This window comes from Geotrypetes seraphini, chromosome 9 (assembly GCF_902459505.1).
Source record: "Geotrypetes seraphini chromosome 9, aGeoSer1.1, whole genome shotgun sequence".
Taxonomy (NCBI): Eukaryota; Metazoa; Chordata; class Amphibia; order Gymnophiona; family Dermophiidae; genus Geotrypetes; species Geotrypetes seraphini.
The window spans coordinates 45,647,407-45,672,788 of NC_047092.1; the positions used below are offsets into that span (position 1 = coordinate 45,647,407).

A 25,382-nucleotide genomic window follows, 5' to 3' on the forward strand; every position below is an offset into this window, starting at 1 on the left:
TTCAGATTATTCATGTTAAAAGATAAGCTGATTCTTCAATAGATATGGCAAGGGGCTGGGGGGATGAGTAGCAAAAAAAGCACCAAAGGCCTCCAGGATAGAGAGCAGAACTTTATTAAAAAATCTAACATAGGCCATTTTTCAGCATAAACACCTGCTATACCTACCCTGGAAGCCCTTGGTGCTTTTTCTTGAAAACCATTTATATGCAGATATTACATTTGTTATACCATGCTCACCTTTCTAAGAGTCAAAACTTGGAATGGCCTTACAGAAAGGACCAGAACTGAACCTTGCCACATCATTTTCCGAAGAAAACTGAAAACCCAACTGTTCGATACTTAATCTTCTTTACCCTCTCCTTTTACCCTTTCCTCTTCCTCCTCTCTCCACTTCCTCTCTCTCCTACTTATCCACCTCCTCTCCTCCCTCCTCTTACCTCTCTTTGCAGTCGCCTTGAGACTGTATAGGTATGAGCGACGTACAAATAGAAGATTTGATTAGATCTCTGAAGGAATATTTTACAATAAGGTATTAGGCTGTTTGGATAAAGTTGCTGGCTGGTGTTACATTAGTATTCTAGGGATGTTAGCCTAATAAAAATTAAGTGGGAATGTAAGTTTGATTCCAACATTTTAAACCCTGGTCTAACTATGAATCTCTAAATTAGAATATCATTAGAATTCAAGCGATAATGCATATGAATAATAATGTGCTACCTTTGTCATATAAATCTATCATACTGCGTTCCTCAAACCCAGATATCTCGTTACCAGCATCATTCAATAAAATTTTTGATTCTATGATTGCACTAGTCATTCATCATATTATTTGCAATTGGAAAGATAATTCTAAACTTAACTTCCTTGAATGGTAGAACTATGGCTGTGTTATTAAGAAATATGAGGAAATAATAGCGATTAAGCAAAATAATATTGCTAATTTTACTAGAACATCGGCCCATCTAGATGAGTTCTGTAAGGACTTCAATGACCTTGTGATGTTAATGACATTAATTGACCCTGTTTATGCTTTGAGAGTACAAAGCTTATTCTATTGTAGTATTGCATTATTGATATGCTTTATGTACATTTCTGCAATATAGTACTGTATTTCTGTTATGTTTATAAATACATTTCTGTATTTTTAAAATTCAATAAAATATTATATTAAAAAAACAGAAATGAGGAAGGCCAGGAAAATAATCTGAGGACTCTTATAAATTATTACAATAGATTATTGCCTATTAGAAGTTCATGCCCTGAACAAATTAATCTTAATATATAAGAAACAGCAAAATATTTCCAGAACGATGCAATGTCATGACTGAAATCCTATGCTGAGAGCCAGGCAGGGCTGAGGCTTCACATGATCCCTCCCAAGTCAGACTATTCTTTAATGTTGTGGCATCACTTATGGAACCCTGCAACACATAAATTTAGACTAAAGAATCATTATGAACTCCTACAGATAACTGACAATACTAGAAACTTACCACCCAATCCTCTCCCAATATCGGCGTTTGCTAGTCCCATAGGTCAATGCCACATCCCAGAGGTCAATATCTGGAGTCATGCCAAGTTCCGACTGAGAATCAGGAGTCAAGTTTGATGCAGACTGGAATCCTTCATCTTCAGAGGGATCAATGCTTTGTGGAACCTGCAAGCCGCACAAGACAAGTCAATAAGAATGAGTGCTCATAAAAAAACAAACAATCCACAAAGGCATGTTTCATAAAGGAGATTTATGCATTTTGTATGTTTCCATGGGATAAAGTATTTTTCAGGTCAGGGTCCAGATTTTACTAGAAAATCCAAGTTCTCTCTCTTAGTTGAAAAGTTTTGACCTTGTACAGTTAAAATAAAATGTGCCAGTAGTCACATGCAGGGAACAGGGCCATCCTTATTGATAGCCCTTCTCCCACATATCCTCACCCCTGCAACTGGACACAGAGCCTAAGAAAATGCAGCATTGTAAAAAGAATATGTTTATGATTCCATTCTGAAGGTGTACCTTACACTACAAACACATTGCTTTTTTGTAAGAACACATAGGGCTGCTACAGATCTAGATACAAAAACTATCCTAAAAGGGTCTAATGCAAACTGTCCTCTTCACTATGAATAAAAAAACATTTGTTCTGTTAAAAAAAAACAGTATAACGTGAAGTAAGAGGGGAAAACTACATAAATGGATGTCATTTTGAAATTCCTCTGTATCTTCCAATAGGTACTTTGCATCTGCTTCAGAACAGGTCCTATGTGGAAACTTCCCCTTTGAAAATGTACCTCCAGGCCCACAAGCTACCTATTGTAAACAAATTGTCTAAAAGGAAATTTGTGAATGTTGGTTACAATACTCAAGTACCTTATTGCACACCAGTCCCAAAAAAAATCTAAGGATTAATAAAACCACATCTTTGTTTAAGTTTTATCACATTACCCTGTGATTATGTATAAAACAAATATTTACCTTAATGGCAAGTCCAGACAGGTCAGCATTGTCTGGCACTGGAGGCAGATCCAGCTTTATATCCATATCATGTGTGCGACTGTGGACCAGAGCACCAAACAGCGAGACACGAGTTTCCTTCTCAAATCTGTCACTACCAGGGTTATTTCGTGAAAAACAACCAATGCTGGGGAGTCCACTGCCAGGTGCAGCTTCCATTATTTGGAGTGTCCTTTGAATGGCATCATTTATCTGCCATTCCTCATTCACAATAACTAACTGTAAACCTTCTTCAAACACACTCACGTCATAATAATCATAACCTTGATATTTCGGATTCCTTCCAACATATTTATTATTAAGGAAATAGTCTCTCTTCTGTGGAAGAAGCAGTGGCGGTCCAGTTCCAGCAAGTTCTATTAAAAATTCTAGAACAGCATTAGTCTCTACAAATGGTAAACATTCACACGTCTCCAAATGTTCCACAAGTTCCTCCAATCTATCTGCATCAACAATTCTGCCACTGGTTCGCAGATTGAAGGATAGCATTAGAATTTTATTTTTAACTGGAAGTTGTGTTACACAGCATGGAAACCTATGGGCCACATCTTGAAACAGATTCACAAAAAGGGTATTGTATACCACCCGTTTAAGATTTTGCTTTGCTCTGCTCTTGCTGACTTTTGGTTTACCAAGACACACCTTCCATGGCAAGCCTTTCATGTGCACATCACACAAGTCATCAAACAGCTGGATAATGCTCTCCATGTCTGCTCACTGTACTCTTTTTCTTTGTGCATGTCAGACCAACAGAGGTTTTCAAGAATATTGTTTTTTGCTTTTTGTCACATCACCCAATCTGTTAACCAAGAACTAGAAAAACAAAAACAAAATATATCACATAATATCCACACAAATGTAAATTATGAAAGCCAAATTAGCATACCTTCATTTGCTGTACTACAAGATAAAAAGGTGGTACACATGTACTGAGGCAAACTTTCAGCCTTATTCTATGTGTCACATGCACAAATAATGAAGGCAAAATTGCCCACTCTTTATAAAAATAAAAGTAGGTGTGGATAGTTTTATCAGTTTGGATAACTGTCAAAATCTACTGTTTTGCTTTGACTGCAGCTGCTCTTTGTTGCCACCTTCCCCTAAAATCTACTTCTCCTAGGCAGCTCTGACAAGATGCTTAGGCGATTCTGAGAACTGGAACATTGGCTGTCATAAACAGAATATAATGGATTAAAACCCCCCCACAAAATAAGTACTTAAAATAATACTTTTGCAGGAATCATTCCATCCAGTCCTCAAGGCTTACAACCCAGCCTGTTTTTCTGGATTTCCACAGTGAGTATGTACAAGATCCATTTGAATGTAATGAAAGCAATAAACCAGGCTGGGCTGTGGACCTGGAGGATTTGATTTGAGGACCCCCTCTCTTTAAAGAATACGCTCAAAAGCACAATTAAGCAAATAAATATGAAAGCAAAATTCTACACACAGGCAGAAGTCTGTTTTTTCCTTCAGTACCAAAAGTCCTTGGCTGGCATCAGAGCCTATCGGACCTATTCCTGCTCTCAGGTACAGTATTCAACCTCAACGTTTATATATAGGGGACGCTAAAATAAAGTGATTTTATCCTACTCACTTCAAGCAGAAACGAACGCCGGAACCAAAGCAGCGCAACGAAGCTAACACCAGAACCTTTCGGATTCCCGCCATTCACCCCTAACCTTCAGCGTGTGAGAAAACGCGCCGTTATCCCAGCCGCAGTTTATAACACCTTCTCTAGCCGCCAAACTCCGCCTCTGAGACAGCCGGCAGCACTCTTCACTTTGCAACGATAAAGAGAGAGACAGCGCCAGAAAGCTCAGAAATACACACACAAAATGTAAGCAGAGACGCCAAAGTGAGGCTTGGAACTCACTGAGAGTGTGTGCGTGAGAGAGAGGCTGTTGGAATACTATAATGAGGCTTGAGAAGCTATTGGTCTGTAAGAATGAGGTTTGGAACTCACCGAGAGAGGCTATTGGAACACCAGAATGAGGCTTAGAACGCTTAACTGTTGAATAGTGAATAGCATAGGAGTAAGTGCTGTGGTTGCTCGAGTAGGGAATATTTGTGAGGACACATTGCCTTATCCCTATCACACATTCTTCTTGTCTTGCCTCCCACACAGACAACAGCTGTGCTGTTCTCTGTCTCTCCCTAACCCCAACAGAGAAGAAAAAGAATAAATGGCTGCTATTGGGCTGCTTCCTCCCCTTGTGCCTGCTTAGACAACCAACTGCTCTTGAGAATCACAGGAGACTGTAGATAACCCTGAAGTATAAAGCAATTGACTCTTAAGCTTCTAGGCAGACATGGGAGGATGCAGCCCAATATGCAGCTGTTCACTTTCCTTTTGCAGTGTTAATGTCAGCAGGGGGAGAGAGAGTATGAACAGTGCAGCTTCTTGTGTGTAACAGATGTGCCTGGGGCTGGACTCTTGAGTATTTACCAGGCTCTAGCTGAGAGGAATGTAGCTGGGGGGCAACCCTTTTGCAGGTCACCTACCTAATGGGCCTGTATCATCCTTTAGCTAAGGTTACCAGATGTTCAGGAAAACCCAGATATGTACTCTTTTTAGAGGACTATCTGGGTGCCCAGAGGGATTTCCAAAACCTGGCAGTTTGTCTGTGTTTTGGAAGTTCTCGAGCTTGTGGCCGACTCTGGAAGCCCCTTGTGATTGCATTGATGCAATAACATCATATGCACGTGCGCATTTCATCACATTAACATCCGCTCATGTGCAGCGGGTCTGCAGACCTCAGGAAGAATACAGGAAGTTCAAGTAGGGGTTGAGCTTGAGGCAGAACAAGGTGGGAATAGGGCAGAGCTAGGTGTCCTATTTTTTTAAGAGGAAATTTGACAACCCTAGGCTCACCCCTGAGTTATCAGGCACTTGAGCACAGACTGAATGGCACTGTGTTGGTCTAGAGGGTAGTAGCAGGTGCTAGCTGTGTCATCCTCAACTCCCGACGACACTTGAGGAGCTAGTGGTGTTTATTTATTAATTAATTTGATTTCTATCCCATTGTTCCCCAGGAGCTCAGAACAGTTACAGGTTTCAGGCTCTCAGAGCCTGTTTAAAAGGCAGCCTGAAGAGACAAGCGACTGGAGGATGCTATATGTTTGTTTGAGGGAGAAATCTGCACTGTCCAGTTGTGAGCTGATGCAGGCACAGAATTAGGCAGTTCTGAGTACAGTCTTACTTTCTCTAGAAGACTGCAGGGTGGTTCAAGAACTGGACTTTTGAAGGTCTCTGGGGCTTCCTATAGGGTCCCCCTCCCCCAAAGCTCCGGGCCGTGTCTAGAGGTCCTCTCCTCATGCAGGGACATCGATATGATGACATCACACTTATCACATTGAGGTCCGCGTGTGTGTAGAGGCCCTCCAGATGCAGCCTCAAGCCAAAACCTGGACAAACTGCCAACAAATATCTTACTACTTGAGGCCAAAACACTTCACAACATTCATTCATATCAGAACATTTAGACTTGGTCAAACATGCAGAACACAGATAAACCCTCTGCTAATACAAGAGCACAAACTAAAAGTCTAATATACACCCTAAGGATGCCAGACTCATTAAAAAAATTGCTGTACTGGGACAGACCGAAGGTCCATCAAGCCCAGTATCCTGTTTCCAACAGTGGCCAACCCAGGTTTCAAGTACTGTACCTAGCTAGATCCTAAGTATCAAAACAGATTTTATGATGCTTATCCTAGGAATAAGTAGTGGATTTCCCCAAGCCATTTCAATAATGGCCTTTGAACTCTTTTAGGAAATTATCCAATCCTTTTTTAAATTCCACTACGCTAATTGATTTCACCACATTCTCTGGCAACAAATTCCAGAGTTTAATTACACATTGTGTGAAGAAATATTTTATCCAGTTTGTTTTAAATCTACTACTTAGTAGCTTCATCGCATGCTCCCTAGTCCTAGTATTTTTGGAAAAACTGTGAATAAGTGTTCACATCTACTCTTTTCACTCCACTAAGTAATTTATAGACCTCTATCATATCTCTTCTCAAAGCTGAAGAGCCCTAACTGCTTTAGCCTTTCCTCATAGGGAAGTCGTCCCAAACTTTTTATCATTTTCGTCACCCAGACTTCATTGGTCAAGACCTCTGGCCTGCAAATTCACCAGACCTAAACCCGGCTGACTACCAGATCAGGGGGCTGATATAGGACCACGTCTACCAGACAGCGATATCTGACATCAAAGACCTTAAACGGCACCTCATCTCTGTTTTGTTTGAGCTGAAGCAGTGTCGTTGACAAGTTCATAGATCAGTGGTGGCCAAGGATGAGGGCCTTCGCGCAAAGGAGCGCACTTCGAACATCTGCTTAATTGAAACATTACATTTTTTTGCAAGATACACCATAAAACTTTTTAATGTGTTTTTATTTAGTTCACAATTCATTTTCACAAGTGTTGTGGTGGGAAATATTTACCTCAACCTCATTCATGACACAACGGGCTAAATTTAATAAGAATTGGCTGAATTCTGTGGAAGATACAACAAAACACATTTTGGTGTGGCTTTATTTTTTTTTTTTTAGTTCATAGTGTATTTATATTATCCTTGCATGATAATCACTTTCTGTAAAAACCTTTATCCAAGCATTTCTTCTCCCCACTTGTGATTTCTTCTCTATTATTCCCTAAGAAGACAAGTAGAAAGGTGGTGGTATAGGCAAGTACAGGAAGCAGGTTTGTAGAGGATCCATTTATATTTTTTAAAAAATCTATTGAATTTCTTTTTACAGATACCAGATAAGCTTTTACAATGGGTAAAGCATGTTTCAAATAGGAGTCCAAGCCTGGGTGCTTCTGCCCAATCTCACAAATGCTTCCTGGGAGGAAAACCGCATATTAGCCTATCAAAGTTAAACAGAAACGTACAAAGGATATTTAATAACTAAAAATAAAACCAACAGTTTATTTTCTTTGGAACTTGGTGGAAGCAAACTAAAAATGCTGTTTTACAAACTTTGTCATGATATGCAGCCTAGGTTCCTTACCTAATTAAAAAAAAAAGTATCCTAGAACAGATGAGGTAATGACACAGGAACAAAGTTTGTCCCCATCCCATCCCCACTCCGTTCCCAAGGACTCTGTCCTCATTTGCACAGGCTTTGAATACTTATGATTTTATATTTAAATCTTTTTATTAAAGTATAAAAAGGGACAATATTCTATACAACTGTTTATAAATCACAAATAGAGCCTTCCATTTCAAGCTGGTTTAGTTAGGTACAACCTTCCCAAAGATTCAGTTGCCTATGTTTTTTACATTATCTGGGAACGTAATTGGATTGTCTTTCAGACATGGATGTAGAAAAGAATCTAAACAGTGTAGAAGATGAACAGGAAAATGTGTCTATTAAATGTTAGACATGTTCCTTGATTCCAGCAACGATGGATGAATCTGTTGCAGTAACAGTAAGATGCTAGAGCAGCAAGGCACATGATGGAAGGATATTGCAGATGGTAGGAGTCTGATCAGCAGACAGGACTCTTGTTGCCACATCAAAGGCAGACAAGACACAAATGATGCCATTTAACAGGTCATTTAAATCCAAAAGCAGCTTCTGCAGTTTTTTTAAATCATTGAATTCAGTTGCTAATTGTCGAAGACAGGGGTGCCCAAAAGGTCGATCGCGATCAACCAGTAGATCATGAAGGCAATGCAAGTCGATCGTGGAGCCCATCTGTGATAGACTCGCATTGCCTCCATTCTACCTGCTTCCCAACCCTGTCAATTGCTGCCTGGCTGGCCCAGAACTTCCTCTCTGACGTTAGAATTGACATCGGGTAGGGAAGGTTGGTCGGCCCAGTGCTTCTGCGTCCTCTTTACGGCGGCGGCCTGTTCCCCAATGGCGACGGTGGCGGCTTTGGGGAGGGCAGGGAGAAAGAAAGAAAGAGGAGGGCAGGGAGACAGACAGAAATAAAGGGGGAATGGAGAGAGAAAGACATACAGAAAGAAAGGGGGTAGGGAGACAGAAAGAAAGTGGGGCAGGGAGACAGAAAGAAAGAAAGGGGAGGGAGAGAGAAAGAAAAAGTTGGAGGAGGGAATGAAGTCTGGAGGAGAGGAAGTATACAGTAGGCTGAAAGAAGGGAAGAAATATTGGATGCACAGTCAGAAGAAGAAAGTGCAACCAGAGACTCATGAAATCACCAGACAACAAAGGTAGGAAAAATTATTTTATTTTCAATTTAGTGATCAAAATGTGTCCATTTTGAGAATTTATATCTGCTGTCTATATTTTGCACTATGGCCCCCTTTTACTAAACTGCAATAACGTTTTTTAGTACAGAGAGCCTATGAGCATCAAGAGCAGCACAGGGCATTCAGTGCAGCTCCCTTTGCTAAAAATTGCTATCGCAGTTTAGTATAAAGGGAGGGGGTATGTTTGTCTATTTTTGTATAGTTGTTACTGAGGTGACATTGCATAAAGTCATCTGCCTTGACCTCTTTGAAAACCCGCAGAATATAAATAATTAACATTTTCTCTGCGTACGGTGTGCTTTGTGGGCTTTTTAAAAAATTTTATTGTTGGTAGATCATTTGGACTTGGCCATTTTAAAAGTAGCTCACAAGCCCAAAAAGTGTGGGCACCCCTGGTCTAAGATATGTTACATTTTTACATATCGATACTAGTGTCAAGTTTTTAGAAAATGACACGGGAACAAAGTTTGCCCTTGCACCCATTCCTGCTCCGTCCCTGAGGGTTCCGTTTCCATCCCTGCCCTGTCTCATGGTTAACCATGGGTACCCATCCCTAAGTCATTCTCTAGTATTTGTACATCTTCTGTAGTACAAGTATTTCAGAAGGACACGTGGCAACATGTTACAGTTCATTTAGCTATTTCCTTTTGTTAATTTAAACAATATTTTCACCAGTCAATGACATAAGATACCGCTATATCCTGATAAAAAGTAAATTTTCTATCTCTCCTTCTTCCATCTAAGTGCTTTTCCCATTCCTATTTTACTATTCAGCTTGAAAGAGGCTTAAAGATGTAGCCAATTAGCCAGGTTACCCAAAATCATAGGCCATTAGTTAACTGAAAAGGAAACAAGAAAAAACAGGGTTAGTCTCTGAAAGTTTAGCATTTTAATGCATAAAGAATTTGATCCTCTAACAAATGAAAGATCTTGGGGAGGGGGAAGCTACCTACACTTAAAAAAAAGTATGTATGGAAACATAGACCTTCCTCCTCTTAACATTACAGCATACTGTAGAATTAAAAAGTCACTTTTATACTTAAATGACTTACCTGAAGAGCGAAGCAGTTTCCATTGGTTCTGAAGTCTGTCTCTTTCTCTTTTTATTGCCAGGACAGCTTCTGAAGCAGATGAAATATCAGATCCAAAATAAGGTGTACGAATGTCAGTCAAAACCTCAGCCATTGCTTCTGCTATTTTTACTTCTGTGTCCTGGAATGCAATCACCACAGTTGTTAAGCCTGTAACATTATATGCGACCACTATCAGCTATAAAGTCTAATAAAATTATATATAATTGAAATTTCCACAGCACTCATTATGATGAGTGGAAAGAATGAATGGAACAAAGCTTTACATCTTTCAATACTAGCATGTGTACTAAGTCAGACAATGTGTCCAGTTTAGTGCACAGGTGGTTATACTATGTCCAGCAGGCCACATCTAGTCCTGGTGGCTACAGCATATAAATTTTGCCTGAAAGTGATATTGAAGTCATCGTTCTTCTTCTTAAATCTCCCTCACTCTATACTGGAACTCAGAACCTCCCTTAGGTAGAAGTCCTGAAAAAGTGGGAGGGAGAAGACTGTTTATTTTTTTATATTTTAACGGCTCACTTATCTTTTTAGTACTGGGCCTAGAAGTTACCTGCCCCTGGGTAGGTGGCACTTTTTGCCTGTCACACAGTCAGGTTGACTGCAAACAGGCTCCAAAAGTCACATTCAAACCCTTTCTTCTTTCTGAAAACAGGAATTCATAGGTATACAAAGACCCCCTACTGAAATCCCTGCAAAGTCATAGGTTTGGATTACTGCAACAGAAGTTAACTGTCAGGATAAATCACAATGGAAAATAATAGGATTTGGAAGCATGAAGAAAAGGCTTTTGTTCTATTTTGACTTATATTCTGCCTTATTAATCCCAAAAGGATAATCATAAGCTAAGTGGCACTAACCATCTTGATAGGCTTCAGCCATGTATACTCTGGTAGGAGAGGGGAGATATGATAGAGACATTTAAACACCAACATGGCATAAATGCACAGAAGGTGAGTCTCTTTCAATTGAAAAGAAGCTATGGAATGAGGGATGAAGGGCAGACGTAACCTGAGAAAATACTTCTTCATGGAAAAAATGGTGAATTCATGGAAAGGCTTCCCAGTGGAGGAGATAAAAACTGTATCTGAATTTAAGAAAGCTTGAGACAAGTACATAGGATCTCCAAGGGAGTGAAAGTGAGAATAAATTGCACAGATAGACAGATTGGTTGGACCATATGGTCTTTATCTGCCTTCAATTTCCATGATTTGGGTAAAAAATTTACTATTTTGTTTTTATGACCAATGTGAGTAATTACCATGACTACAAGGACATTTTTAAAGAGTGGCTCCCAAAATGGAGGACTGTCTGCCTATCAAATTTAAAGATATGAATAATTAATCATAATTTTGTCACAAGTTGAACTTACACCTTTTCTCCCAATTGTGAATGTGTGGATGGCAGTATAATAAGTAATAAACACAATAAAAACATGGAGCTTATGTTTTATCCTTTTAGAAGAGACACAGAAGGTCAGCTCTTTAATACTTAAGACTGGTCAATTAATTTGTACTTTTAGATTTTGATATTTGCCTTTGGATTTATTTTATTGTTGAAATATTTTCCAAAAAGTGAGTATTAGAATTTTCTGTAATTTAAATGCTGTCACAATGGTAATATTAGCATAATCATTTATGTTAATTACTGTATCAATGTGAGCCTCTTTGTACAGGTCCAGCTTGAAATGACAGAATACAGATATTAAATTAAAATCAATGGTTTTGATGTTAGTTTTCCACCATCTTTATAAACGATATGGACATTGGTACAATGAGTGAAGTGATTAAATTTGCGGACGATACCAAGTTATTCAGAGTAGTGAAGACGCAGGGGGATTGCGAAGATCTGCAACGTGACATAATCAGGCTCGAGGAATGGGCATCAACATGGCAGATGAGGTTCAACATAGATAAGTGTAAAGTGATGCATGTAGGTAACAAAAATCTCATGCACAAATAAAGGATGTCCGGGGCGGTACTTGGAGAGACCTCCCATGAAAGAGACTAGGGAGTTATGATCGACAAGTCGATGAAGCCGTCCACGCAATGTGCGGCGGTGGCAAAAAGGGCGAACAGAATGCTAGGAATGATAAAGAAGGGGATCACAAACAGATCAGAGAGGGTTATCATGCCGCTGTACCAGGCCATGGTGCGCCCTCACCTGGAGTACTGCGTCCAGCACTGGTCACTGTACATGAAGAAGGACACGGTACTACTCGAAAGGGTCCAGAGAAGAGCGACTAAGATGGTTAAGGGGCTGGAGGAGTTGCCGTACAGCGAAAGATTAGAGAAACTGGGCCTTTTCTCCCTCAAACAGAGGAGATTGAGAGGAGACACGATCAAAACATTCAAGGTACTGAAGGCAATAGACTTAGTAGATAAGGGCAGGTTGTTCACCCTTTCCAAGGTAGGGAGAACGAGAGGGCACCCTCTAAAACTGAAAGGGGATAGATTCCGTACGAACATAAGGAAGTTCTTCTTCACCCAGAGAGTGGTAGAAAACCGGAACGCTCTGCCAGAGTCTGTCATAGGGGAAAACACCCTCCAGGGATTCAAGACAAAGTTAGACAAGTTCCTGCTGAACCAGAACGTACGCAGGTAGGGCTAGTCTCAGTTAGGGCGCTGGTCTTTGACCAGAGGGCCGCCGCGTGTGCGAACCTATGCGCACGACGGACCCTGGGTCTGACCCAGCCGCAGCAATTCTTATGTTCATTTGAAAAAGTATAATTTGAAAGTTGATACTCCAATTTTTGAGCCACTCTACCCTCAGAAAATATCCTTCTAGAATCTACATCAAATGCTCTCCCATGGGAAAGCCTATAAGATTAGAATCCATAAGTATATCGACAAAGCTAATGCACAAAAAAAGAGAAAACCTAAATCAAAGTATGATTTTTTTTTTTTTATAACGGATGGAAATTTTGCTAAGTAAGTTGAAACCTAATGAAGCCATTATACTGAATTAGTGTTGACATATCTCCTAAAATTAAATGTAAAGACTAAGCTAACATAGGGCTCCTTTTACAAAGGTGTGTTAGGGCCTTAACTCGCAGAATAGCGCACGCTAAAATGCCATGCACGCTAGCCGCTACCGCCGACATTTAAACAGGCGGTAATTTTTTGGCTAGTGCGCACTAATCTTGTGCGTGCGCTAAAAACGCTAACGCACCTTAGTAAAAGGAGCCCATAGTTTTTACACAACTTTTATTACGAAAGAAAGAAATGCTTACCTGAATCACTGCAAAAATTCGACCTTCAGCTAGACCTTGTAAAAAACACGCAAGTAAAGAAATCCCTTTAACATCAATGCTACACTTTGCTCCTATGGTTATGAAAATGATGTCAGGCTGATAGCTGTAAGCCAATGGCAGGACGAATCGAAGCACACCAAATACAAAACTGTCTTTTTCATGGGGATCCTTTAAGGGAAAAAAAATCCACAGTTTTAATGCTCAGTAAGTAAATATTTTGGTTTTCAAAATTTCACAGAATATTTTGGTTTTCAAAATTCCACAGGGGTTAATGTGCAATTTCCAGGTTCTCTACAGATATCTTGTACCTCTGGGCTTGTCAGTCAATATGTAAAGGGGAATGCTCTGTAGTTTTTATAAAATAATTGATAGAAAGTGAGGTTTAAGTTGACAACTTTACACCTACAGGAAATCCTCAAGTAAAGCACCCATGCATAAGAAACTCCCTAACCCCCTACTTGTCATGTTTGATTAGATTGTAAGCTCTGAGTAGGGACTGTCTCTCAAATGTTTTAATATACATATGTGTACGTCTAGCAGCGCTATAGAAATAAAGTGGTAGTTTCTCCTTGAAAATCTTGTGGGCGGTACCTTGGAGATTCTTTACCTTGTGGTACTTGGGAGGCAAAAATTATGAGGTAAACACCGCAAAAAAATTTCAAAATGAAATCTCTGAGAAACTTACATGACCTGCTCCAATGCCATCCCCACCACTTTTCCTTGGGAGGAGGGCAATTTTCAGGGTGCCTTTTTTCCTTGCAGGTAAATACTGATTTATCTGCGGCAAGCCCTTTGAAAACTGCATATGTTAGTGTTCAGCAGTTTAAGTCACTCTAATTTTAACTATAGATTTAATTAAGCAGTCTAGATTTCTAAACTACATAGATACCCTTCTTGACCCATTTCATTTACCTCAAAATAGAAGACAGAATGGGAGTCATAGGGCTCCTTTTACTAAGCTGTGTTAGCGTTTTTAGTGCACGCAGCATTTTAGCGCGTGCTAAACCCGTGTTATGTGGCTAGAACTAAGCCAGCTCAATGCTAGCGTAGGCAGCAATTTAGCACGTGCTATTTCGTGCATTAAAGCCCTAACGTGGCTTTGTAAAAGGAGCCCTTAATGTTTTAAAACCCAAAATAGAGGTACAGAAGGGAAATTAATTCAAATGAAAATCCAAATTTAAAATCATACTGTAAATTGTAAAGAATATGCCGTGACCCCCCAGGCACTATGGAGAAAAGACCTAAGTAAATAAAAATCATTTAGGAAACTAAGCCTCTGCTTTGATTTGCTTTTGTGATAAAGGTGGATTTAGCAAATGTTAATAAATGATAGACAAAGACACCATTATTGGTCAGAAAAACTCCATAAGTTTAGCAGGGAACAGAATGAAAAACAGAATCCCAACTAGCTTTAAAACACAAAGGGGGGGGGGGGGAGTGTGGTGCAGTGGTTAAAGCTACAGTCTCAGAACCCTGAGGTTGTGTGTTCAAACCCATGCTGCTCCTTGTGACCCTGAAAGCCATTTGCTGACCCAATGCAGAAAACAGCTCACCGCCTGGTTTTCTGCACGATCGCTCATTCCCCAATCCAACCAAACAAATAAGCTAATTAATATTAAAATGCCATGTAAACTAGTAGAGCAACTGATGCTGCTCTAACATGGCTTCCCAATGCACTAAAAAAAAAAAAAAAAGAGTGATTGCTTGTAGCAATCCAAAACAAGCGACTGGTCAAGACCAGTCACTTACCTGTCTAACTTTTTTTTTTTTTTTAATTGGAACAGATACTGTGCATGTTACACATACACAATATCTGCCCCATTAGAAAAAAAGAAAAGAAAAAAAAGCACCCCCCACTGATGACGGCTCTCCCTGACAAACTGGCACCACAAACCAGCCCCCCCCTCACGCAAAAACGGCAAGAGGAAGGCCCACTTCCTCCTGGCATGTCTAACCCCCCCCCCGGTGAAAGAAAATTGGCAGGAGGGATGCCCACTCCCCTCCTGCCATGGCGACTCTCCACCCTCGTGGCAGCGAAACAGCAGGAGGGATGCCCATTCTCTCCTGCCACTGAAGATCCAGTCCCGCACAAGGCATTCCTCCCAAACATCTCCTACCCTCCCCGTTCTGAGCTACCCCGAGGGAACGGTATAGAAATTGAATGAATAACATTATGTTTAACTTTGTAAATAGCAATAACACTTGGACTGATATTCAAAGCAATTTAGGAGGACAGGAAAGGCTCCCCTGAGGCCTCCTAACTTCCAATATTCAATGGCACTAAACTGAGCATTGCTGCTGAATATCAGGGAGTATGGTTAACTTCTGTAAATATAATCAACTTATGAGGTGTCCAGAAAGCTGAAGGATGCATAAAAAATGGAAATCCTGACTCCTGTTTTACTGCCTATGTTGTTCTGTGCTGGGGGAGGGGGGGGGAGGGGGGTTCTGTTAAGCCATGGCCAGAATTCTAACCATTTACCATAGAAAGCAAAGGTCTCTTTATGGAATTTTAGTTCTCTGAAGATACTGCTCTGATATTTCTCATTTTCAGACTGATATCCCCATATTTTCTTTCCCCTTTTTTAGCCTCTTGTCATGAGTCTTTATTTCTGTCAAAACTAATGACTTTCTATTCTTTTGGGGGAGTACTACAATGAGCAATGATACCTTTTATATAATTCTTTTTAACATTTTGTATGTTGAACAGCAAAAAAAGGGAAAGGAAATCAATGGGATGGAGGCAGATGAGGTCCTCCCCCAACATGTATTAGGTTTGTAGAGAAGAAAAAGGAATGAACAAAGGCAAGGCAGGGGGAATGGTGAGTAATAAGATCAGGGAGATAAGCAAATGCAATATAATAGAATTAAAAAAAAAAATCAGGACAATTTTATACTGAATCCTTAAAAACTTTCAACATTTGTGAAATACTCTGAAGACAGGAAAATGCAAACTCTGGCCAATATTCAGTGCTATCTAAACCAGCTAGAAATGGCACTAACCAGTTAAATAGTGATTAACCAGCTAAATGCGAATTCAGCATGAGATAATTAGTTATGTCTGGAGAATATTCCTGGTTAGCAGCTAAAAGTTAATTGACTATATTGTATTATGACCGGCAATTTTCAGTGTTGACTGGCCAGATTTAGTGGCCAAATTGGGCTACACAAATAGCAGTCCTATCTTTGGTCATTATGGACCAAATTCAAATTAAGGCGCCTAAGAAATTTGATTAAGTGGTATAAAAATTTTTTAAATAAACTTGAAACTAAGCGTGTCTAGATTGCAGAGCGGTGTGCGCAATCAACGGCTAGGTGCTACTTGTAGAATCATACCTACCGATACCTAAGAGGACTTAGGTATCATTAAGCGCCATTGAAGTAGGCCCATTTTACAAAGTTGTGGTAGCAATTCTCCTGCGGCAAATGCACCAAAGCCCATAGGAATTTAATGGGCTTTGGTGCATTTGCCTTGAGGGAATTGCTGCTGCAGCTTTGTAAAGGAGGCCTTTAATTTTTTAACCCAAATCCAAAATCAAAATGTGTTATAAAGGGCACATGAGTTATTTCCCTGCCTAAGTGGGCTTATAATCTAAATTGTAGCTGAGGCAATGGAAAGAGACAGACTTGTCCAATGTTTCAAGCAGCAGTGGTAATCTGCTGCTCTATCCACTGTGTTACTTTTCTACACCATGCGATGCATATTTTTAACCAATAGCTGCATCTTCAAAGTTATCAAAGAAATAAGTGATAGAAGAATCATCGATGATGCCAGAAAAAGGTTAGTCAGGAGACAAGAACAGCTAAACAAAGACAGTAGAGAATCAAATAATGCTAAACAGGTCAGATATAGTGAAGAGGGGAAGAAAGAAAAGGAGAGAAATATCATGGAAGACACGGTGGAGATACAATCACTACTTATAGAAATTTTTGCCTGTTTAATAAAAAAGATGACATCTAATAGACAGACAGAGAGAAGAAGGAATGTATGGTTTGGAATATGGAACACAGAATATCAGTATCACCTTAAATATCACTTACTTCACTCCAGCACAGAGAAATGCAATATTTTGATTTTGCCATTTCTGAGTTTTGCTTCCCACAGATCTTTAACAGCACAGTTTTTCTGTGGAAAAATAAGTCAGAAGCAAATAAGAAGCTACGGGAGTACTCATATAGTTGTGTGCACAAGCATACACATACTTTCCTCTGTATGAATTTTGCTGAATTTTGAAAGCAAATCTACTTCAGGAAATCTGTGTACTTAAATTAACCCATAAAATTTGTGTGCAAAAGAGGAGTAAATTTAAGTGCACACACTTGAATTTTTAATGTAAGCATGTAAGCAAAAACTCTCCTCAACCTCTATTCAGTCTAGATAAAGTTATATACACCTAGAGACTGTAAACTCACACTTGAACCAGTAGGGCCAGCTTTAGCTACAGAAATGCATTTGAAAATTATCCACCATTTCTCTTATTCCCCAAGTTACTTTCTTTTGGTTAGTTTAAACAAAATATACCTTCTTTACTAGGTAATTATATTCATTCTATTAATTATTTTACTGGATAATTGACTATACCTCACCAAAGCCCTCATCTGGGTCTTTTGTCATATTTATATGTATTTATTCCAAAAGATTTCACAATACCAAGGATATACTGTAGTTCTTCAGCACAGTAGAATCCCGATTAATCGGTACTCAAGCAACCAGCACTCTCACCCAACTGGCAAAAAAAAGTCACTGGGAAAAAAAATCAGCCTCAAAACAGCAGCAGCCCTGAGCCACGAACTACCCCTTCCTCCCTCCATCCCTGAAGAAGCAGCGGCAGTGGCCCTGAGCCGAGAATCCCCCCTCCCTCCAGCCCCAAAGCAGCAGCAGTGGTCCTAAGCCGCAAACACCACCTCCCTCCTTCTAGCTCCGCAGCAGAAGCAGCGACCTGAACTGTGATTCCTCTCTCCCTCCTGTACAAAAGCTGCAAACACCTCCTCCCTTCCTCCAGTCCTGAAGCACCAGCAGCAATCCTAAGCCACGAACCCCCTCTCCCTCACCCTTTGTTTGCAGGAGGAAGTGGACATCCCTCCTGCCCGGGGGGCAGGGGTGAGGTCAACATGACAGGAGGGAGTGGGCATCCTTACTTCTGTTTTCACTACCATAAAGGGGGGTATTTCCTGCCAATTAGGGAAAACACTGCCTTCCTGCCTGGACAACAAAATAAAAATTTTGGGACTTGTGAGGAACAGGGGCTTAGTAGACGAACATATATGATGCCCAGGTAGGATTTTCAAATCTTTTGCAGATTCAAACATTGTTTGAATGGGCCTCAGTGCGAGATGCAGTAAAGTCAGCGATCGTCTAATGTTTGTCGCTAAACCAGTTATGACGGGTTTAGTAACAATCGAATTTACTGACCCGATGCAGAAAATGGCTCACCGAATGGTTTTTGGCACGATCACTCATTCTCCGATCCGCCCATGCAAATAAACTCATTAATATTGAAATGCAATGTAAACTAGCAGATCAATTAATTAATTAATTAATTAACACGGCTTGCCAATGTACAAAAAAAGCAATTGCTTTTAGTGATCTGAAAAAAGTGGTTGGCCAAGACCAGTCGCTAACCTGTCCCACTGATACAAAAATATTTTTAACATGCTAAACCTTTTTTTTTTTATGGGCACAGATGCTGTGTGTGTTACACACGCACAGAATCTATCCCATTAAAAAAAAAGCACCCCCCCACCGATGACAGCCCTCCCCGACATCCCCCAACAAACCGACACCAAGAAATACCCCCCTTTGTGGCAGTGAAAACAGAAGTAAGGATGCCCACTCCCTCCTGTCATGTTGACCTCACCCCTGCCCCCCACGCGAGAAAAAATTGGCAGGAGGGATGTCCACTCCCTATCCCTCCTGCCAACAAAGCCCCCCCCAACCATCCCCTACCCTCCCCCTTCCCCCCTAAAAAAAGGTATGAGGGATGCCGACTCCTTTTTGCCACCAGATGCTCCTCCGTAACCTTCACCCCCTAGACCCCCCAGCACCTTTTTTGTGAGGAGAGCAGGAGGGAGGCTCAGACAATCCCAGCTCCAAGGCCCGCCGATCCAAAGGGAAGAGCCTAAGGCCCTGATTGACTCAGATGCCTAAGGCACTTCCCAAGGGATGGGACCTTAGGTGTCTGAGCCAATCAGGGCCTTAGGCTCTTCCCTCTGTATCCCGGGATGTACATGCTGTAGAAAAACTCATGTGTATTTCATAACTCTGTGATATTATCATTTGGAGATTTAATTGCTGTATGTTTTCTTCTTCATTTATTCACCAATAAAACACATTTTTTAAGAAAAAAAAAAGTGCAAACACTCAGGTACAAACTATCAAATGACCCATGACCAGTACCAAAGATACCCTCTCTCAAATACATATTTATCAACACACATAAAAGTAGGAGAAATACAAGTACTGGGATTGGACAGGGAAGAGTGCACACAAATGTTTCTTTCCTAGTATTTATTTTTACTTTATATTCATTTTATTCTAAATATCTTATTGCAGTTTTGGATTTATTGAGCAAGTCTGTTTTTATTTATTTTTGTTGTAAATCAATCCAAGTTCTGTGAAGATAGGGAGAATCATAAAATTAAATAAAAGATGTCTGTAGCGATAAACATATAAACTTATGTATTTAACAATTAACAACATTAATGTTTCATTTTTGAGATTTACCTGTCACAATCTAAAATATCTTACCCATCATCGCTGAAATCCTTTCCAATATCCACATCACCAATGGCTATGCAGAGCACTCTTCAAAAAAGTTAATAAAATAATATTTATTTAATTTTTGCCTAAAAAGTAAGAAGAGTACAATACAAATATAAATACAAAAATACACATCAATACAAATTAAGACCCCATTTTACGGAGCTGCGATGGGCTTTTAAAAAAAAATATTGCTTACTGCGGCGGTATTATTTCCAATGCTCATACCACTGTGGCCGATGAGAAAAAGAAGCCTAACATAGCTTCGTAAAAGCGGGACTAAAGAATGTGCTGAAATGTTTCATATCACTATACCAATACTCTATTTCAAGCAATAAGATATGGGGTTTGAAAAATTTCTTAAACTGTACTAAACTCGTACAAAGATGTAAATATCCATGCATGTAGAACTCATTAGTCTTAAAACAAGTTCCAACATATCAAGTCAACTTTGTATAGTTTATCTAGATCACAGAGAAAATGCATATATATATGGCATATACAACTGAAAATTTTAAAAACCATATTGACGAAGGGCCGCTGGAAAGTTCTCATCCCAGCCAAGAGGAGAATGATGTGGAGCCATGAAACTTAAGTTATTCCACATTTTTCTTGACACTTTTCATATCATTGAAATGAAAAGTGTCAAGAAAAGTGTGGAATAACTTGTAAGTTTCATGGCTCCACATCATCCTCTTCTTGGTTGGGTGAAGGACTTTTCAGTGGTGCCTCGTATTGTGATGTCATCATGCCTCATTCCACCAATGCCTAAGAGACAACCTCATTGGTGATGTCACAATGGCTTGGTTTCCCTGTACTTGTGCCCCTTTACTAGATGCATCTGCTCACTAAAATGAAAAGTGTCAAGAAAAGTGTGGAATAACTTGTAAGTTTCATGGCTCCACATCATCCTCTTCTTGGTTGGGTGAAGGACTTTTCAGTGGTGCCTCGTATTGTGATGTCATCATGCCTCATTCCACCAATGCCTAAGAGACAACCTCATTGGTGATGTCACAATGGCTTGGTTTCCCTATACTTGTGCCCCTTTACTAGATGCAGCTGCTCACTAAAATGAAAAGTGTCAAGAAAAGTGTGGAATAACTTGTAAGTCTCATGGCTCCACATCATTTTCTTCTTGGTTGGGCTGAGAAATTTTCAGCAGCCCTTTGTAATAGAGAGGCCTCAACTGGGGCACTGTTCATGTAAATGCCGAAATGCCGGTGCTTAAAGATGTAGTCAGCAAATTTTGTCAAATAGTCCTCAAGAAAGAAGGCGGGGAACAGCTGCTGCTACTACTGTAGTTTCTGATGTTCCTGCATCCTGAAGTGTCAAGATTTCTAGTTTATAATGATTATCAAACTGCTTTAGAAAAACCACCCTCAATTCTGATTAATCTAATCTTCCATTTGTGAGTCACACATACCTATACAGTTGAGTCCCCTAGTACAGAATGCTTTTAGAGCCAAAAGGGAAAGCTAATGAAATCATTTCCTTGCACTATCTACAGTGGTGTAATAAGTAGGGGGGGTCCAGCCCAGGGCACTCCTCCTCTCTGCCCCCCCGCTCCTTTCAACTCCTTCCTCTGCCACACATGCACGTTCACTTCCTCCCACCATACCTCTATCTCTTTGCCAGCACGAGCAGCAACTCCAACCTGCTGCTCGCTCCAATGTTGGTTCTCCCGCTGATGTCACTTCTGGGTCCCACGCCTAGGAAGTGACCATTGGAGGGAGAGCCGTCGACACGGGTAGCAAGTTGGTGATGCTGCTTGCGTCAGGGAAGTTAAAAGAGGTATGGGGTAGGGAAGGGATGCGTGTGGGCGTGGCAGGGAAGGAGTAGGGGTGGAGAAGAGGGCAGGGGAGGGGGCGCCATTCACCCTCATTACGCCACTATCTATCTATATATTGTAGCCTTGGAAGCCAAACAAGACAGTTTGTCTAATTTTCAAAATTCTATGGTGATTTACAAATATCACAATAAAAAGCTAACATCCAGGAGGAAAACTGAGCTCCATAATCTTCCCCTGAAAATGAAATAATAATAATAATAATTTATTTTTATATACTGCTATACCAAAAAAGGTTCAAAGCGGTTCACAACAGAAAATGAATACATACAGTGTGAGTAAAATAACATAAATTAAATAATCAAATAATTACTATAAATGTAAAATACATCAATTAAGAAGCCTAAAAAAGTAAAAATAGGAACACCGTTAAGATGAAAATCTATCAAACACACGTGTCTTAAGTAATTTTCTAAAATCAGAGTAAGAAGAAGCCTCTATCATTAATTTTCCAAGCCACGTATTCAATTTAGCGGCCTGGAATGAAAACATTCTGTCAAAAAATTTCTTATATTGACAGGATTTTACAGAGGGATAGTTGAAAAAATTTATCCTATGTGTACTCTTGGTGGAAAGATTCAAGGAAAAATGATAGGTAAGATAGTATGGTAGCATACCAAAAACTGCCTTAAAACAGATACAGGAAAACTTAAACAGGACTCTGGACTCCACTGGCAACCAATGAAGTTTTTGGTAGAAAGGAGTAATGTGCTCCCATTTTTTTAATCCCAAAATAAGACGAACAGCAGTGTTCTGGATCAGTCTTAATTTTTTGAGTATTTTTTTTTATAAGCCTCTAAGTATACAATATTACAGTAATCTAAAATACTCAAAATGGATGACTGAACCAGTAGACGAAAAGAAACTTCATCAAAAAACTTCTTAATGGTTCGGAGTTTCTGATTAATATGGAAAGCACAAGCCGTCTTAAGATGAAAAGATGGAATTGTGCAAATGGACAGAAGGGATCCCTACAGAAAAAAAGCTTGCAGTTCCAAGACTCTTCTGGCAGATGCTACTGCAACCAGGAAGAGAGTCTTAACAGATCCTTAACAATAGCTCTCTTCAACATTTCAAATGGAGACTGCTGCAAGGCTAGAATGACCCACAGAGGCGGAAGAAGATGAGCAATACCTTTGAGAAAATGAGCAACATTCTGATAAGCCTCTAATGATGTGTTTGTCAAGTGCCCTCTAATATACACTAGTGCCACTACTTGAATTTTGAAGGAATCTAAGACAAGGCTCTTCTTGAAGCCATCCTGCAGAAAAGCTGGACAGCTGGGTCAGGGGTGGTGGAAGAGAAGGAAGGAGGGATTTTCCCATCGGCTGGGGGAGGGAAAGAACAGCTGTGATTGAGGGGGGGGGGTAGGGTTGGGAGGGGGGCTTTCCAGTGGGGATTGAGAGGGGAAGATTTTCCCATGGGTAGGGGGAGACGGAGAAAAAGATGGGCCGTGATTGAGAAGGGGTGGATGGAAGGGGGATCCAGCCTCAAGGGATCTTATTTTTTGCAACTGGCCCGATATTCAGTCAAGGCTACATAACTCCTATACGGCTCTGGCTGAATATTGGCTGGGCCCACATAAGCTCCAGGCGGCCTATTTAGTGTAGGTGTCCGGACATGGCCGCATAATTTAGCTGGCGATGATCAGAACTTTAAAAAAAACTGCTGACTGCCACCAGCTGAATATCAGGGGATGGTCATTTTCAGCCCAAACTAACACATGGCTGAAAATAAAATAAATCTTTTGGCTGAAACTAAACCGGGCAAAAAAAATTTTTTTGCCAGCTTCTAATCCAAAAGAAAGACCATACCCCCCTGTGTGTCAAAGATAACCCCAAGGTCTGTGAGGAGGGGGAGGGGGGTCAATTTTCTCATTTCCTTGTTAATAATCCAGCCTAGGGACTGAAGTGGAATGACTCTGGCTGTTGTCTTAATACTCTCTTGTAAAATTGAAGGCCTAATAAACTAGTTATACAGATATGGATGAACCTGGAACCCCTTCATGATGCAGGAAGGCTGCCACTACCACGATCACTTTTGAGAATGTCCTCAGAGTCCTAGCAAGAATGAATGACACAGCCCAAAACTGGACATGTTGGTTCAGGATTGCAAATCTCAGAAATTTCTGATGTCAGAATCAAATTTTAATATGAAATAGGGGCTCTTTGAGGTCGAGAGTTAAAAGAATTCCCCTCTATTTATAAGTTCCAATATTAATCAAATTACATCATCCAGAAGTGAAAAAGCAACTTAGTAACAATTTTCAAGGAAAATAGTCAAAAAGAAATAATTTTACAAATTCATCCACAATATTGAAGAGGGTGGGTTACTACTGAAAAAAAAAGAACATGGAAATCAAATCATATTATAACAAAGATAAATTCTGGGGTTATCCTACAGCCGATGACTCACCAGCGATTATAAATCTGTGGCGTTACATTCAGAACTTTCATACCTTCTCTATATTACAAAAACTCTAAGCGCTGTTTGGGATTAAAAAAATTAATATGATTTACCCTCAAATAATACAGGACAATTACAAGGACATTTTAACAAACACCTGCTCCAAGCATGTGTTCGTGGCCTATAGCCAGTGGTATCTTTCTAACCCTTTTGTACATAAAATTTTGAACACTGCTTGTCTTGCACTACATATGCTGGTAACAAGAGACAATTAGATAGATGCCAGAAGGACATGTCCATCTCAGGCTGCCAGTACTTTTTTTTTCTCCAACACACATGCCTAGAAATCTCTGAGCACAGGGCTTCAAATGAAACCAACTTTAAGCCAAAAGAAGCCAAAAAGATAAATCAAGCAAAAAGATAAGTGCTAGTTTTTGGCTCTGTCATATAGTTTTTTGCATCATTAGGCTAGCTAACGTACTAGCCAATTGGATAATTGCTATTTTGCACAGCCTGGCACATGCTTGTTTGCACAAACATTTTGAACGATGAATGAATGAATGAATAAGCTAAGCTAATGCACCAGCCACTTTACAATTGTTAGGCTAGCGAATGCACTAGCCACTTTACAATTGTTATTTGCACAGCTTTGATACATGCTTATTTGCACAGTTCCTAGATAAATTAATTTATATTCCTTAAAAAAGAAAAATATAAAAAAATTTTATTATATGTGGAGTAGGTTTAATAAATAATTTATTTATTTAATAATGACAAATTAAGTCAAATAATATTAATTATGAAGTTTTTTGATCAATGAAAGATACCAACGCCACATTTCCATTCTGGATGATATTATTATGATCCTGGGAGTGGCAAGTCTGAGATCTTTTCCTTCATTTTGATTAATATCATCAAAATTTTGATGGTTTTTGCTCTATTGATTAACCTTTTGTGGATCTTCAAAACAGACAACACAGCTTCTAAACCACAAGCATTTTGAGGAACATAGTATTTGTACTACTTAAGAATTGCCATACTGTATCAGAGGACGGAATGGGACACTTCATTGTAGCCCTTTCGTGGACACTTCATCGTGGTCCTTTAAGAACCACTTCAGCGCAGCCCTTCCATCACGGGACTATTCAGTGCAGCCCTTCATTGCGGCACTTTGACGTGCTGAATTGAGGTGGAGTGCTGATGGGGGGCCCCACCCCCACACTGAAAACAATGGTAGTAAAACCCAGATGTCTCAATCTGTTCCTCCTTTTTCTGGAGCCA

The 25,382-nt window shown here is 40.0% G+C and overlaps 2 protein-coding genes across 5 annotated transcripts in view; both read right to left on the minus strand.

The window, feature by feature from the left end:
• TUBGCP6 (tubulin gamma complex associated protein 6) overlaps nt 1-4,395 on the minus strand; it is a 103,259-nt gene extending 98,864 nt beyond the window's left edge. For 2 of the 4 annotated variants that reach the window (XM_033959180.1, XM_033959184.1), the window contains exons 1-3: nt 4,109-4,395; nt 2,473-3,324; nt 1,496-1,659 (exon numbers count right to left, since the gene is read on the minus strand). In XM_033959180.1, coding sequence (XP_033815071.1) covers nt 1,496-1,659; nt 2,473-3,219 — 911 coding nt within the window. In that variant the 5' untranslated portion in view covers nt 3,220-3,324; nt 4,109-4,395. The remainder of the gene's footprint in view (nt 1-1,495; nt 1,660-2,472; nt 3,325-4,108) is intronic. The other 2 variants (XM_033959181.1, XM_033959182.1) reach the window with 2 other exon arrangements.
• Nucleotides 4,396-9,508: 5,113 nt separating this feature from the next.
• Nucleotides 9,509-25,382, minus strand: part of HDAC10 (histone deacetylase 10) — a 50,905-nt gene continuing 35,031 nt past the window's right edge. Inside the window, exons 17-21 of the mRNA XM_033959411.1 lie at nt 19,838-19,894; nt 17,131-17,215; nt 13,069-13,257; nt 9,795-9,954; nt 9,509-9,581 (exon numbers count right to left, since the gene is read on the minus strand). Coding sequence (XP_033815302.1) covers nt 9,574-9,581; nt 9,795-9,954; nt 13,069-13,257; nt 17,131-17,215; nt 19,838-19,894 — 499 coding nt within the window. The 3' untranslated portion in view covers nt 9,509-9,573. The remainder of the gene's footprint in view (nt 9,582-9,794; nt 9,955-13,068; nt 13,258-17,130; nt 17,216-19,837; nt 19,895-25,382) is intronic.